We start from the raw sequence: 13,865 nt of genomic DNA, 5'->3' as shown, positions 1-13,865 counted from the left end.
TGGAGCAAAAAGCTGAGTGTCATTAAGGATAACTCAAAGTTATCTTTTGTCCACAGTTTTCCATGGTTTATTAATGGCCCACCACATTAATTTTTCTCTCAGGGTGACCTTTCCAACACCATTAATCCTCCCGGCTTTTATCCAACTACATTATTTCTCATTAGAGTTTCAGCTTTCAACATCTACATTTGTTGAAAAGAGAAAAGTAAATTGTAGTCGCCTCAAACCCTTGGAAAACATGAAGGCTGTAGATATGGAGAGAGGCCTCTACAGGGTGGGGGAAGAAGATGTTTTCTTACAGTAACAGAGAAATCCATAGGATACATATCTTTAAATATACCTCAGCTAAACTTAATCTTTGGGGATGCTGAAGTAAAACTATCTACACACATGCATATATGGTTATACATGTTTATCTATAAATTTATATATATATATATATAAAATAATTCTATTAGAAAGCAGAGTTTGAGTCACATTTTAAAGTCAGTCAGATGTCAACACTGTGATATTTATGAACTCCATTTTTTAAAGGAAGAGAACCCTTTTTGCCAAGTCAAATATTTTCTTCCATGCTCAGCACACAGAAGCAAATCTAGTCTTCTGTCCTCTAGGACAGAGCAGAGTATGGAGCACAGTGGTGAGATGTGCGTGCAGGTTCCAGCCTTCAGTTTTCACTGTTCTCGTCGGAATGCCCCTGCCCCATGCTGAATTCTCACTAACAAATCATCTGTAGTTGTGGTTTGTAAAATTAAAACATTTGGAAATATGTTTTTTTTTTCTATGTCTAGTTTTCAATGTCTCTGAACCTGGACTAATTTTCCATTCCCTTCTGTCTCAAACCAAAGACCAAGTTTCTCCTTTTCCTGAGGCCGGTTCTTCCAGCAGTCCTCTCTCTGAGGGCTGTGCATCTCTTTGCTTTTGTCCTCTTCCTCTTTGGAGAGGAACATTTGTCTGTCTGTCTGTCTGTCTGTCTGTCTGTCTGTCTGTCTGTCTACCTACCTACCTACCTACCTATCTCCATGTCTACTCAACTCAGCCAGTTACTCCTCAACCCCACATTTACAAGGCAAGTCCATCTCACTGACTGAACGGTATCCTTCACTGGGCTGCCCCCATTCTCCAAACTGCTGCAATGGGGAATCTGGTGGAATCACTCCCCTTGGTTTTCAGGGGATTTACCTATCTGTGAACACCAGCTAAAGCCCAAGGTCTTTCTGTTTCGTGTTCTTCCGCTCTTCTGTAGAATGTGCCACCACCAAATAACCTCCACGTGAAGCTGTTTCTCTGCCATGTGAGTTCTTTTATGAGCTTAGAGCTGACCTGAAGAAATGGAAACTACCCCAAACTGCTCGCATAAATAGGGTGTCTTTTCTGTGTGAGATTTTTCACGCTTTTACCAGGAGCTTTAATTACTGACTGATAGTTTTCCCACGATGCTTACATATATAGGCTTTTCCCCCCAGTGTGACTTCCTTGTGCTTCTGACAGTTACTGCACTGACTGAAGACTTTCCCATACTACTTATATACATGGCATTTATTCTTCATTGTTTTGGACAGTCTTTTCCAGAAGTTTTTTTACCTAGGAAAATGTGTGGTAGAATTAAAATACGTTCAAATAATCTTTGAAATTTTTCCCTTCAGAAGTTGGAGGCTAATTCCCTTTTTGTGGGGTGGGGTTTCAGTAGAACAGATTTGATGTGGATTTGGTGAATAGCCACCCTGGCTTTCTGTTCTCCCTGGGAAGTTATCCTGCCATGTTATAAGCAGCTACAGGGAGAGTTTCCATGATTACAAATGGAGGTTCCCAGCTACCAGTGAGGCAAATGAGTTGTCTGCCTCCAGTGTGGTCCAAAGGGGTCTGATGCTCTGGCCAGCATCTTCGCTTACAATCGTTTGAAATATCCTAAGGCAGCAATAATTAGCTGAGTTTCCCCTTATAAACTGAGCAAGTGTACAGTGAAGGGCAGGCAGTGGATTGATTTTTATACAACTGTTAGCTAATGCAGTTGGTAGTCTCTGTGGTTCTTACACACTGGTTTCTGGTGAAATGCTTTTGGCAAGTAATAATCTCTGTGCTTTGGCATATCAGATAGTTTCACTGTTTCCTCCTGAGCACTTGTAGGTAAATGCTTCCTTGTTCTTGAAAGTCAGCACATCCTAAGTTTCATTTGTATGTTTTCCTTCCAATTCTGCCCTGCTTTCTTCTTGTTCATGCTAATTGAAACTCCTGCTCCTCGGTCTGCGCTCTGGCGAGATGGCTTTGTCAGACCTCCTTCCATGGCCTCACGGAACACACGACTACCACACATGACAACAGCGCTTTCACTAGACACTGTCGTTCATTCGTCAATACTTAGAGTTCTGATCACCTTGCTCTGGGAAGGGAAAGTCAAAATCGCTTATGAGAGTGTGCCATCGCATCCCAGCCACATAGTCCCAGTTTCTCTGTCACCACTTTCTGCCATGTTATTCAGCTTCCTAGGCAAGTTCCTGCATTTCCTAGACACTTATTTTCCCGAGCTTCTCTTCTTTTCTTACAGCCTAGAATGCCTATGAACACATCAGCTCTTCAAAGGTTAGTTTGAGTAGCACTATTTGTCACTTAGTCGATCTTGGTTCTTCCCAGGCATCTAACACTCACCTGTTTGACTACAGAATTACAGCTGTGCTCTGGTGTATCCTTCAGCATTTATGAACTAGATTCTAACACCTCCCAAAGTAATCGTGTTCTACACTGGGGCTAATCTGCGCTGGAGGCTCTCTAATCAGAGAGAAGGAATGACTGTATCAAGGAATATGTGCTGAATTGAGTGTGCTTTAATTCATGCGTGAAAAATAAAAATAATAGTGTTAACTCGTCAGAAACTGTAGTTACAGGCAAACCAAAGGTGCTGCTCTTCACAGTCCCTGTTTGTGTGCAGTCGGAGTTTTCAGTCAGAGTGGAAGTGAACAAATTTCATATTCTGTGGTTGACAGTTGACCCGAACAAAATGGATCCCTCATTATACATTGTATACATCACAACAATGGGAAAAAATCTCAGTGAGAGAAAAGGAAAGAAACTTGGGAGCAAAATTCTGGAACCACTTTTCACTACCATTAGACATTTATGCCTCTTTCAGAAAAATAAACTAAAAGGCGAAGTTTCACACATAACAATAACTAGTACTTTTAGCTTGTCAGGGGCGTAGAAATTTGAGCAGAAATTTCCCTTGCATGTTTAAACAGACCTTATGGTAGTAACTCAAATTACATCTCCCTCATTTGCTCAAGCCGTACCCAGACTATGTGTGACACACCATCTCAGATGATTTCATTCAGTTGCCATAAATGGACAGTCAACAAGAACAAGAGAAAGAGAACTTACCTATTGTGCTAACTCTCGCTGAAGGACTAGCTAACGCTGCTGGGGCAGAGGCTTTGAGGGGGCCCGCCCCACTGTTTATTCTCAGAGCTGGCATGTGGGGAGAGGTGGGTGATGTGGGTGATTTGCCATCAGAGGTCTTGGGTTTAGCTGATAGGTTCAGTGGCTGGGCCACTTCATCCTGCAAGGATCATTAGAACATGAGCTGTGACGAGGAAAGGCTAATCAGAGACATCGAGACAAACCGCCCCACAGCCTGCCGTTTCCCATCCGGGATCTCAACATTTACACTCACCATTACAGTGTTTGCTTTGCTGCTGACATAGTGTCCCTTTCAACGGCACATTACAGAGCCCTGGTGTGCAACGGCAAGTGCACATGCTTGCTACTTACTGCCCACAGAAAGCTCTCACGTGATGTAGCCTGGGCTAACTGCTCTTAGGAAGCTATTCTCTGAACACATGCCCTTTCATTGAGAGACATTTATACACAGTTCATAGAAGATTATGCTACCAGTCAGCTTTTTCTGTTTTGTTTTTGTTTTTAGATCTCCGGTGTAGACGAACACCTGAACCATCTCTGTGTGTGTGGCTTTGAATAGAACTGCTCTCTCAATTGGATAAAAAAAAAAAAAAAACCAATAATATAGTTTTCTAAGAAAATAATTATTCCCCCATGTTTCACAGAAGTAATTTAAAATTTTTATCTACAAATGAAAATAAACGTGATTAACCTTATGATAATTCTCTATTACTTAAACACCCAAACAAACATCACCACATTCAAAACATAGAATCCAGAAGAATGCTCAAAATATTCCTTGGCATGAACATCTGTATGAGACCAGTTTGGTACAGTTAGTGACAATAATTATTTTATGCTTGGAGAGTGTAGCTCAATTTTATACCCTTCTCTACTAGCTCCAATAGCATTTCTGGATACAGTTCTGCTGTTTCTATTGCATTATGAGAATCAGAAAAGGCAACACTGCATTGCTTGCTCATCATTACAAATTATTTTATTCCTTTGCTCTAACATTGGGATATTCTAACAGTTGTTTATATCAGATTCAGTATTGCTGAAATTTTACTATAGAATAAATGTTAAATTCCTTTAAATATTATTTCATGAGCTAAGCGTATATGTGATATATATATAAGCAGGAACTTTATTTGAAGTGAAAATATCTTTAATCAAAAAGGGTAAATAGAGAGCAGGCAGGCATATGCTAATCTCAACAGAAATTTAACTCTCCACTATATACATACATAATTATACATGCAAATATACATGTATGCTTATATATGAGCGAATTCTGGAAGCATTTCTCAGCACAATTAGCCATTTATACCTCTTAAAAAATAAACTAAAAGGCAAAAGCTTCACATATAGCTATAACTGGAACTTTTAGATTTTCAGGGACAATAGAATTCGACCATGTATATTACATATACATACATAAATACATATATATGCACACATATATGTATATACAAGATACTAAAACATCACTTTATAGGGAAAATCACAATGACACAGGACAAGAAGGCGTGTAGTTTTGAAGAAGATTGTGTTTTTGAAGGGGTCCTATGATAAAGTTATAGATTCTGTGCATTTAAGAAACCAGAGGACAAACTAGATAAAAGGATTCTTATAACCACTTTCTTTAGGTCTGATTTGCACTGAAAAGAAAAGCACACTTTGTTGTAGTTGTTGTTTAAACCAATGAGGTAATTCAAATCAGCCATCTGGTACCATCAGAGAAATATAGTAAGTTAATGGCTATTATATGAATTTCTATTCCTTAATAGACTCTTGGTAAGTAGTAAAATAAGACAGTTCCCTCACTGATAGGGTATATGACTTGGAGAAAATTATTTTTACACCTCAAAAGGTACAAAGGTCTTCTACTTAATGTGTAACTCTCAGTTGAGCTGTTCAGTCAGAACCTCAGCTGGCAGAAACCCTGACGTCATGTGTGTGTCCGTTCCATGATGAGCGGTTCTGAAGGGCTGTTCACAGGCCAGCACTGCCTGTGGAGCCCGAGAACTGGCCGCAGAGCAAACTGTTACAGATACTTGGACGTGGGGTCCAACAACCTGTGTTTGAATGAGTATTTCCCAGTAATTCTATTGTACTCGGAAGGTTGGCAGCTACTGATTTATAAAAGAGGCAGTTTAAGAAACGTTATATTAGGTTTCAAAAAGCTTCTTCAATTGAAGGGTATGCAATTTAAAATATGTAGTATGACTACATTCTTTGAAATTTGGTTGGGATATATACTAATAAAATTAGAAATAGTTGTGTGCATAAAAACCCAGCGCTACAAAGACTGGCCTGGTGCAGGGGGCTTGAGTGAGGGATAAGAATCTGTACCTTCTCCATCAGTTAGGCCTAGGATCCTGACAGCCTGGTAGATTATTAAGTCTACTTACTGTGTAGCTGTAAATGTCCCACCCACTCCTCTCCCTACCACACGGCGCGCTTCTGTCTACCCTCTGTGTGAAAGCCGGGGCTTCAGTGGCACCCTGACGAGAGGACCAACAACCCTTGTGGAATGTTCCTGGGAAAGCTTGGGCAAGTTAAAGGCAATGACTGCCCCTGACCACGTAGTAAGATGCTGGGAGGATAAGGCAGGTGCCTCCCCACATCCGGAGTGGGAGATTGGGAGCACAGAGACAGGAGAGGGTGAGTGTGGACCTGCAGGAGGGGTGGCAGGACTGATGGACTGGAGGGAACGGGGGACCATGGCACGGTGGAATGCCACATGTCTGAGCTGTTACAGGTGCATGCTTATGGGCGACTTGGTTGTTTATGGAGGCTAAAGATACACTGGATCTCTCAGTGCGTCCTTCACGGTAGGGCACATGTCTGAAAGGCAGAAAGTGCAGGGCCCCAAGGACATGTGACAGGTTGACAGTTCCAATTTGATAGGAATGTCATTCACATTTGCCCTTTCGACTCTATTCCACCGTGTGACAGACTATTGGTATATTTAATGGCAACTCCCATGTATGATCCCAGATGCTGGGAACTGCGCAATAATTTTCTTCCATTATATTATATCTCACAATTTGGTCCGTTTTAATAATTTACTGCTGCTGAGATCACAAAGCAAGGCCCGTTACTCGCGAAGAAGAGGAAACTTGCAGAACACTCCAATTTTTCTATTAATTATTGTTTATTTGACTAAATGAAAATTCTACAGCACTTAACTGTAAGATGGGCTTGATCTCCTTGTTGGTGGTGTGCATTCTCAGAGTTATGGGTGTGGCCATAGTCATGGAAGGCACAACATTATCTACCTTGGGCTTCACTTGCAGTTTCTTATTTAGAAAAAAAAAATTGAACTGCTTAGCATGGTCAACCTCTATTCTTACCGGTAAAGCATACATTATGACATAAACCAATAATTCGCATATAAAAGACTCTAAGTAAATTCCAAGGTCAGGAAAACGTTTCTCCCCAATCCACCATCAAGCAGGGAGGAGAGCACTTTCTTTTGTGCCCCTCAGCCAACTGTCAAATGAGGTTGCCACAGTGAAACTTTTAAAATCATTGTGACTTTGTAATTGTTTCTTTTATACATAAAATGATAGTCCCCAGGATTTTATTTACTTTTTGAATAATTCCAAATGATAAATGTTTTATGAACATCTAAACATAAACAGCCATGTAAGCTGAAGCAAACATATTTCAGCTCCTGGAAGACAGTTATTTACATTAGCAGATCTCATTATAGATACTCCAAATCGCTCTTCTGATCTTCAATACCATGATGATTTGTTTGTTTGTTTGTTGTCCTGATCCTCTTGCCTCTCCCTCTCAAGTGTTGGGATCAGAGATGTGTGCCACCATGCCCTGTCTATCACCGATGATACTATCAAGTAACCAATAATTTATTCCATGAGGCTCAGATAGTTCTAGTAAAACCTAGTGAAAGCTTTGAGATGTCATGCTTTCTTAACGTACACACTCACTTTTATCCTAAAGTTTAAGAGCCAAACTTCTTGTATATGCTGGAACTGTGACTTGACTTTATATTTATGTCACATAATCACACAAAAGTTCATGTAAATTCAAAAGAGTGAAGTCATACACATGTCTCATATTTCATATTCTGGCAAAAGCTATGCAGGGAAGTTGACTCAATTTAGTAACTTTTGGTGATTATTGTCTATGTTGTATCACATAAAATATTTCATAATGTTGATATGATATTTAGACTATTTGTTGAGAAATTAAGGTCTCTCTCCTAGTAACATCAATTGTCAACTTGACATATTCTAGAATTATCTGGGAAAGAAGTCTTGATTGAGTAATTTTCTTTATACAGTTGGCCCATTGTGACATGTCTGTGGGGGAGTGTCTCGATTGTTCATTGATACAGAAAGACTTAGCCCACTGTAGGTGGCACCATTCCCTAGACGAGTGGTCCCGGGATGTAGAACAAAGCTAGCAATGCATGAGCCTCCAAGTAAGCCAGCAAGCAGTGTTGATCCATGGTCTCTTCTTTAAGTTTATGCTTGGGTTCCTTCCCTGATTTCCTTCTTTGATGGACTGTAACCTGAAAGTGTAACCAAATAAACCCTTCATTCCCCTAAGTTGATTTTAATCTGAGTGTTTTAAATCACAGCAACCTAAACGTCCTACCTGGTACAAGAATGAGATAGAGATAAGATTCTGAATCTCCAGAGAGAAATTTTAGGAATCTAGTGCCAAATATGACTTTTAATAAGCTACTGGATTATCTTCGTTGCCTGAGAATATGAAACAAGTAATATCAAGCAAACATCTAACACAGCCTGTGCTGCATTCAGCAGCAGCTACTTTGGCTCATCTGAGAGTTACAATCTCATTTAACAGCTGGGGCCTGAGGAGCATGGAGGCCTTGATTGCTCATTATCCTAGTTAGCCAGTCCTACAAGGAGGTAAAGAAATGGATTAGATGAAGCAAAGAATGCAGCCCGAATCTACAGCTGTAGATCAGCTTACAGACCCATCATCGGGGACCCCAGGATCATTCTATGCAAATACCATAAGATAACAAAATTAAAATGTATTTCAGATTATAGCTTCTGGTAGGTCTATCTTTGAGAACATGCTCCTTTGCTCAGTTGTATGCTGTCTTCATTTTGTTTCCTGTTGCTGTAATAAAACAATCATGGAAACCAACTTGGGAAGGAAAGGAGTTTATTTCACTTCTTGGGTCACAGTCCATCACTGAGGGAAATCTGCAGGATTTCAGAGCAGGACCCTGAAGGCAGGAACCAAAGCAGACACCACGGAGGAGCACTGCTTAATGGCTTGCTCTCCATGGCTTGCTCAGCCTGCTTTCTTACACACACCAAGTTGCCTGCCCAGGGGTGGCACCACCCACTCTTGGCTGGACCCCTCTGCTGCAATCAGTGTCCAAGAAAATGCCCGCCCCCAGACTTGCCGACAGGCCAATCCCTGGACATGTTTACTCAGCTGAGGGTCCCTCTTTCCATTGATCCCAGCTTGTGTCAACTTGACAAAAATCAAACAACACATAGGATTTTCATGCTTTGAAAACATCAAATGACTAAGAAAAATCAAATGTGATTTTACATCACTATTTCATCAAAGAAAGAGGAAGGCTTTCTTTGGAAGCCACTTGGCTACTTGCTTTTCTCTGCTCTTCTGTCTCCTACTTCTCTCCGACAAATTTTAGAGCTACAAGACTGGGTTCCAGTTCTCTAAGCTGCTTACTGGTCTTATCTTCTTTCTTGTCTTTTACCACACAGAACTAGATCCATACTGGGAGGAAGGAGCAAAATTTCAACTGGAAAAGTAATTAGAATTTGGAACTCAAGTTCTTGCTTGGCCTCTCTACTTGTCAATAGCGAACGTGGATCTGGTGTGGCCATGTCATGGTGATCTCAAATTCCCACTTCCTTAAATTTTTATCTGTATTAATTATTGGAAATCAGACACTTGTCATTTTATATTTATTGACTGGATATTGGTAAGATTATATAAACATAGTCATAATCTAACATCAGAGTGGAGAGATGGCTCAGAGGTTAAGAGCACTAGCTGCTCTTGTAGAGGACCTGGGTTCAATTCCCAGCATCCAAATGGCAGTTCAAGACAACTTGTTACTTTTGGTTGCAGGGGACATCCTTTTCATACTTCAGTGGACATATGAATATTCATACACATGAAAAATAATTCTTAAAAAATAAATGGGCCACCATCAATCCATCCATAATTATTTGAGCAGTAGTCCCTCCATTAGTCAATGGTTATTATACCTGGACACTAAAAATTCATGAGTCATATCAACTCAACTACCTTATGAATCACTCAGGATGGAAGTCCCTTCTCAGGAGTAAATTTTTACATTAAAATTGCATGCAGAGTCCGAGATGTTTGGGGTAGGCTTGCTTTCACCACGGCAGGGATGCCCCTAGATCTGGCTGTAGGACACACAAACTCTGGATCCTTTACCTCAGCCCCAATGTGCTCCTTTCTCATTTGGCTTCTGTTTTCTACCTTCCCATGGTCCTCCTGAAGCTGGAGTCTATAATGGACAGAGTTTTCCTACGTAAAGAGAAGGGTGTGATAGACACAGCAAAAGTGGGCACAGTGCTTGCTGTAAAAGCATGAGGAACGGAGTCTTGATCCTCAGCATCCATACTCATCTAGAGCCCCAAAGCTCGGGGAATGGAGGCAGGAGGATCTCTGGGGCTTGCTGGCCAGCTAGTCAAATTGAAACTATAAACTTCCAGGTTCACTGAAAGACTCTCAAAAAATAGGACGGAGAGTGATTGATGTGGATACACACACACACACACACGAAACCACAGACACACCCACAGTGTAGAGTATAATGTCAGATACTAGGTAAAATAAAGACCTTGCAGCTGCCATCTTCCTACTGTCTGAGTTTCAGCAATCAAATACATCTCCCTGGAGGAGTCTTTCACCCCTAATTAGGAACTAAAGCTCCGTCGGAGGCCACCTGACCTGGGATAAGGACACCCACTGTCATTTGTCAGAAAACACCCTCAGTTTTTGGTACAATTTGTAGACCTATTTGCTTATATTTTCCTTCTCTTTTAAAATTCTAATCCTTTTACACTTTATTTGAACTTTGATACTTTGAATTTCTCTCAATATAACCTCTCCTCTCCTAAAATGTTCTAGAAAAGCACTCAACAAAACATAATTTCAATAATTTACTTCCAAAAATGTCAGCTGAGAATTTCCCTTTTCCTACGATCACAGATGAGAAGTCTCTCACAGAAAGTCTGCACATTTTCCTGTGTGTGACGAGGAGAGAAGCAGAAATGTAGCCAATAATATCTGCTGAATCACTTATACCATGAGGCAATAAAATGTGTGGTGTGGGATTTCCCTCTGTATGCTGTGATTATCATTAATGAATAAGAAACTGCTTTGGACCTATAGCAGGGCAGAACTTAGGGAGGAGGGAAAACTAAAGTGAGTGCTGGGAGAAAGGATGTGGAGTCAGGGAGAAGCCATGTAGCCCCCACTAGAGAGAGATGACAGAACTTTAGCCCATAAGCCACAGCCATGTGGCGATACACAGATTTACTAGAAATGGGTTAAATTAAGATGTAAGAGTTAGCCAATAAGAAGCTAGAGCTAATGGGCCAATCAGTGATTTAATTAATACAGTTTCTGTGTGATTATTCTGGGTCTGAGCTGCTGAGAGGCCGGGAACCAAATAACTCCCTCCCAAATGAGGATGGAGTTTCAGACATGGCTTTGTCTCACAAGTGATGGCCCCTTTGGCCTCAGGTAGTGGTTATATCTGGGCGATGTGTGTCATCTTCTAAAGTGATTAATATACTTCCACCAAGAGGCTAAAGGAAACAGAGCAGCAACCATTGATGTTAATAGTCATGTCAGCTTCTCCTACTAGCCTCTACATGCAAATCCCCAAAAGATTTAAAAAGTGCTTCAAAGGAATTAAGAGACTTGGTCATCATTTAATAAACCTGTAATGTGTTCTTGGTGCCCCATGGCCATTCCTGAAAGTGATCACTAGAAAGCTCTGTGATGGCTACTTGACCACTGCACAGGGAGGCTCATGGGAAGAAATGAGGCATGGCCTGTCCACACTGTCAAAAAGGGGCCGGATTCCCACACACCTCCACACTCACTGGAGTTCATAGAGCATCACAGGTTTACAAAAAGCCAACTCTAAGACATGGCAGAGCCAGTGATCAGTTCTTTTCCACCTCTGCACCGGGGACATTAGCATCTGTAACTCTGCCTACATGCACAAAGTGTCATTACTCCTGACTCTAGAGAAGGAATTCTTGCCACACAGGCAGGAGCACGCACAGTCTAAATATCATCAAATGAGGAGCAGGCAAGACCCCCTGAACTCAGAGCTAAAAATGATCAGAGAAACTACAATGAAAACTGATTTAAATGTTGAGGAACTGTGATCTTGAAACAAAGCAAAATGTAATACCTGAAATGAGCTCAGAAGTCTCAACAATTCCTTTTCAGAAGTTATTAATAGTTTCTTCTGGTTTAGGTAATTTTGCTAGACCTTGGGGGACATTTAGAATATGCAGACTGCTATCATTAGGTAACAACCCGGGGGGGGGGGGACACAATTATATACCAGCAACTTCACAAAACTCCAGTCAATTCCATGAAAGGCCCCCCCATTCAGGGCTCACATACGCACTTGTGTGGGTCCTCAGGGGCAACAGGCTCTAGTGTCTGGTGAGCCACTGACTGGCTGCTTAATGCTTAGTGGCAGTTATGACAGTTAACTGATGTGCTGTAGTTTGGGAAACTTTCATGAGAATCAAATTGTGTAAGGCAGAGAACCCTGGGGAAAGATGGAACACACACACACACACACAAACACACACACACGGGGTGGGGGGTAAGTGAATAAGACAGGGAAGAGGCCAGGGAATCTGCACTGTGTTACATCACTGTTCTGATTTATAGAGTTGAAATAAAGGCATCGGACGTCATTTATTTTTTCAGAAATCGATTCTCTTTAAAGTTCTCCTCGGGGGTGATCCAAGTGTCCCCCCCCTATTTGGAAGACATTCCTCCCTGAGGTTATATAACAGCATCTCAACTTTCCTATGCTCACAAATACTACAGACAGAAAAGGGGAGAGGAAATAGCATTAACTGTTAATAGCTGAGATCAACAATGAGCAACTCCTGATAAAGTCTTGGTTTTCTCTGTTCTACTGAGGTGTTTCAAGAGGATTTAGCGCTAAGAATTGTTACATCTGCATGTCTATAATAGACAATGAGCAAACGGCACTTTGGGGACTACAGAAAACCAGTTATACAAAAACTGCAAAACCTATCCTTGCAACATTTCAGGGTCTTCAAGTAACCTCTTGCATCTCAGGAATCTCAGGCTTCAGCGCCTTTTTCCCTTCTCTTGTCCCCAGAAAGGAGAAGGTTTGAGGTCTCTGGCTCAGTGATCAGGAGCTTCAGCTAAGGGGCTTTTGTACCAGGTACCTTGGTACAGTTTTTTAATCTTCACATGGGAATTGATTCTTTAAATGTGACACCTCTGTCTTTTACTATAGCCAACACAATGATGCACCACGGGAGAACAGAGGTTGGCACTTCGGACATTAAAAGACAGAACATTTTAAGATAGCATGAACTGCTAAGAAATTTTAATAGTTAAAGAAATATCATCATGAATAAAAAGATCTTTAAAAAAACAAAAATACTGACATTTCATTGTTTTGAATTACTTCTAATGAATTCTTTATAACTAATTAGTTCAAAACCTAGATTCAAATCCAATTGTTTATTACACTTTTAGAACTTATACAAAATGCATTTTTCTCATGTGTGAATCCTCACAATTGTAGGATTCTGAAAATACAAGGATACACACACACATATACATGTGGATGTGTATATGTATAATATATATACATATATATATATATATAATCAAATGCATAAGTGGTTGGAACATTAAGTCCTACATAAATGTTCTTAGGGATTTGTATTAATTTCTATTAGAAATGCCTTTCCAAGGGGAACAGGGATTAGAGCTGCATGTTCTAAAACTTCATGTCTGTGGGGCCCTGAGCCTATCCTAACCACCGACAAAGCAACAGAAACAGAAGACCAACAAGGAACACTAAATTGTTTTAAAATTGCTGTTGCCCCCCCATACATTCATCAGAAGCAATTATTTTCCAACTTTGACTAACAATGTGTTTTCTCTTTCCTTCCTTTTATAACCGGCATATTAGAAAATAGATAAAAACATAAATCTGTGTTCTTTTGACCGATTTCTCTCTTCTCCAAAGGAAATTAGGAGAATTTTCTAATTCAATTTCATCACAGAGAAAGCTGGTTTCCGAGAAGTAAATCGATAAAGCCATGTTATGTAACTATTTGGGGAAGTATTTTGAGGTTATAAAGCCTGTGTTTAATGGGTTTTATATATAAAATACTCATAACCCTTTACATCTGTTTGAATCATTATAG

At 40.5% G+C, this 13,865-nt stretch overlaps 1 protein-coding gene across 16 annotated transcripts in view; it reads right to left on the bottom strand.

The window, feature by feature from the left end:
- The window catches only part of Sox5 (SRY-box transcription factor 5), a 998,560-nt gene that overhangs the window by 38,568 nt on the left and 946,127 nt on the right, over positions 1-13,865 (bottom strand). For all 16 annotated transcript variants that reach the window (XM_075982319.1, XM_075982312.1, XM_075982308.1 and 13 more), the window contains one exon: positions 3,373-3,550. In XM_075982319.1, the coding sequence (XP_075838434.1) occupies positions 3,373-3,550 (178 nt within the window). The remainder of the gene's footprint in view (positions 1-3,372; positions 3,551-13,865) is intronic.

The sequence above is a fragment of the Microtus pennsylvanicus genome, chromosome 8 (assembly GCF_037038515.1).
Source record: "Microtus pennsylvanicus isolate mMicPen1 chromosome 8, mMicPen1.hap1, whole genome shotgun sequence".
Classification (NCBI taxonomy): domain Eukaryota; kingdom Metazoa; phylum Chordata; class Mammalia; order Rodentia; family Cricetidae; genus Microtus; species Microtus pennsylvanicus.
Note: the sequence above shows the minus strand (reverse complement) of the source record. Positions and strands in the feature narration are given on the sequence as shown.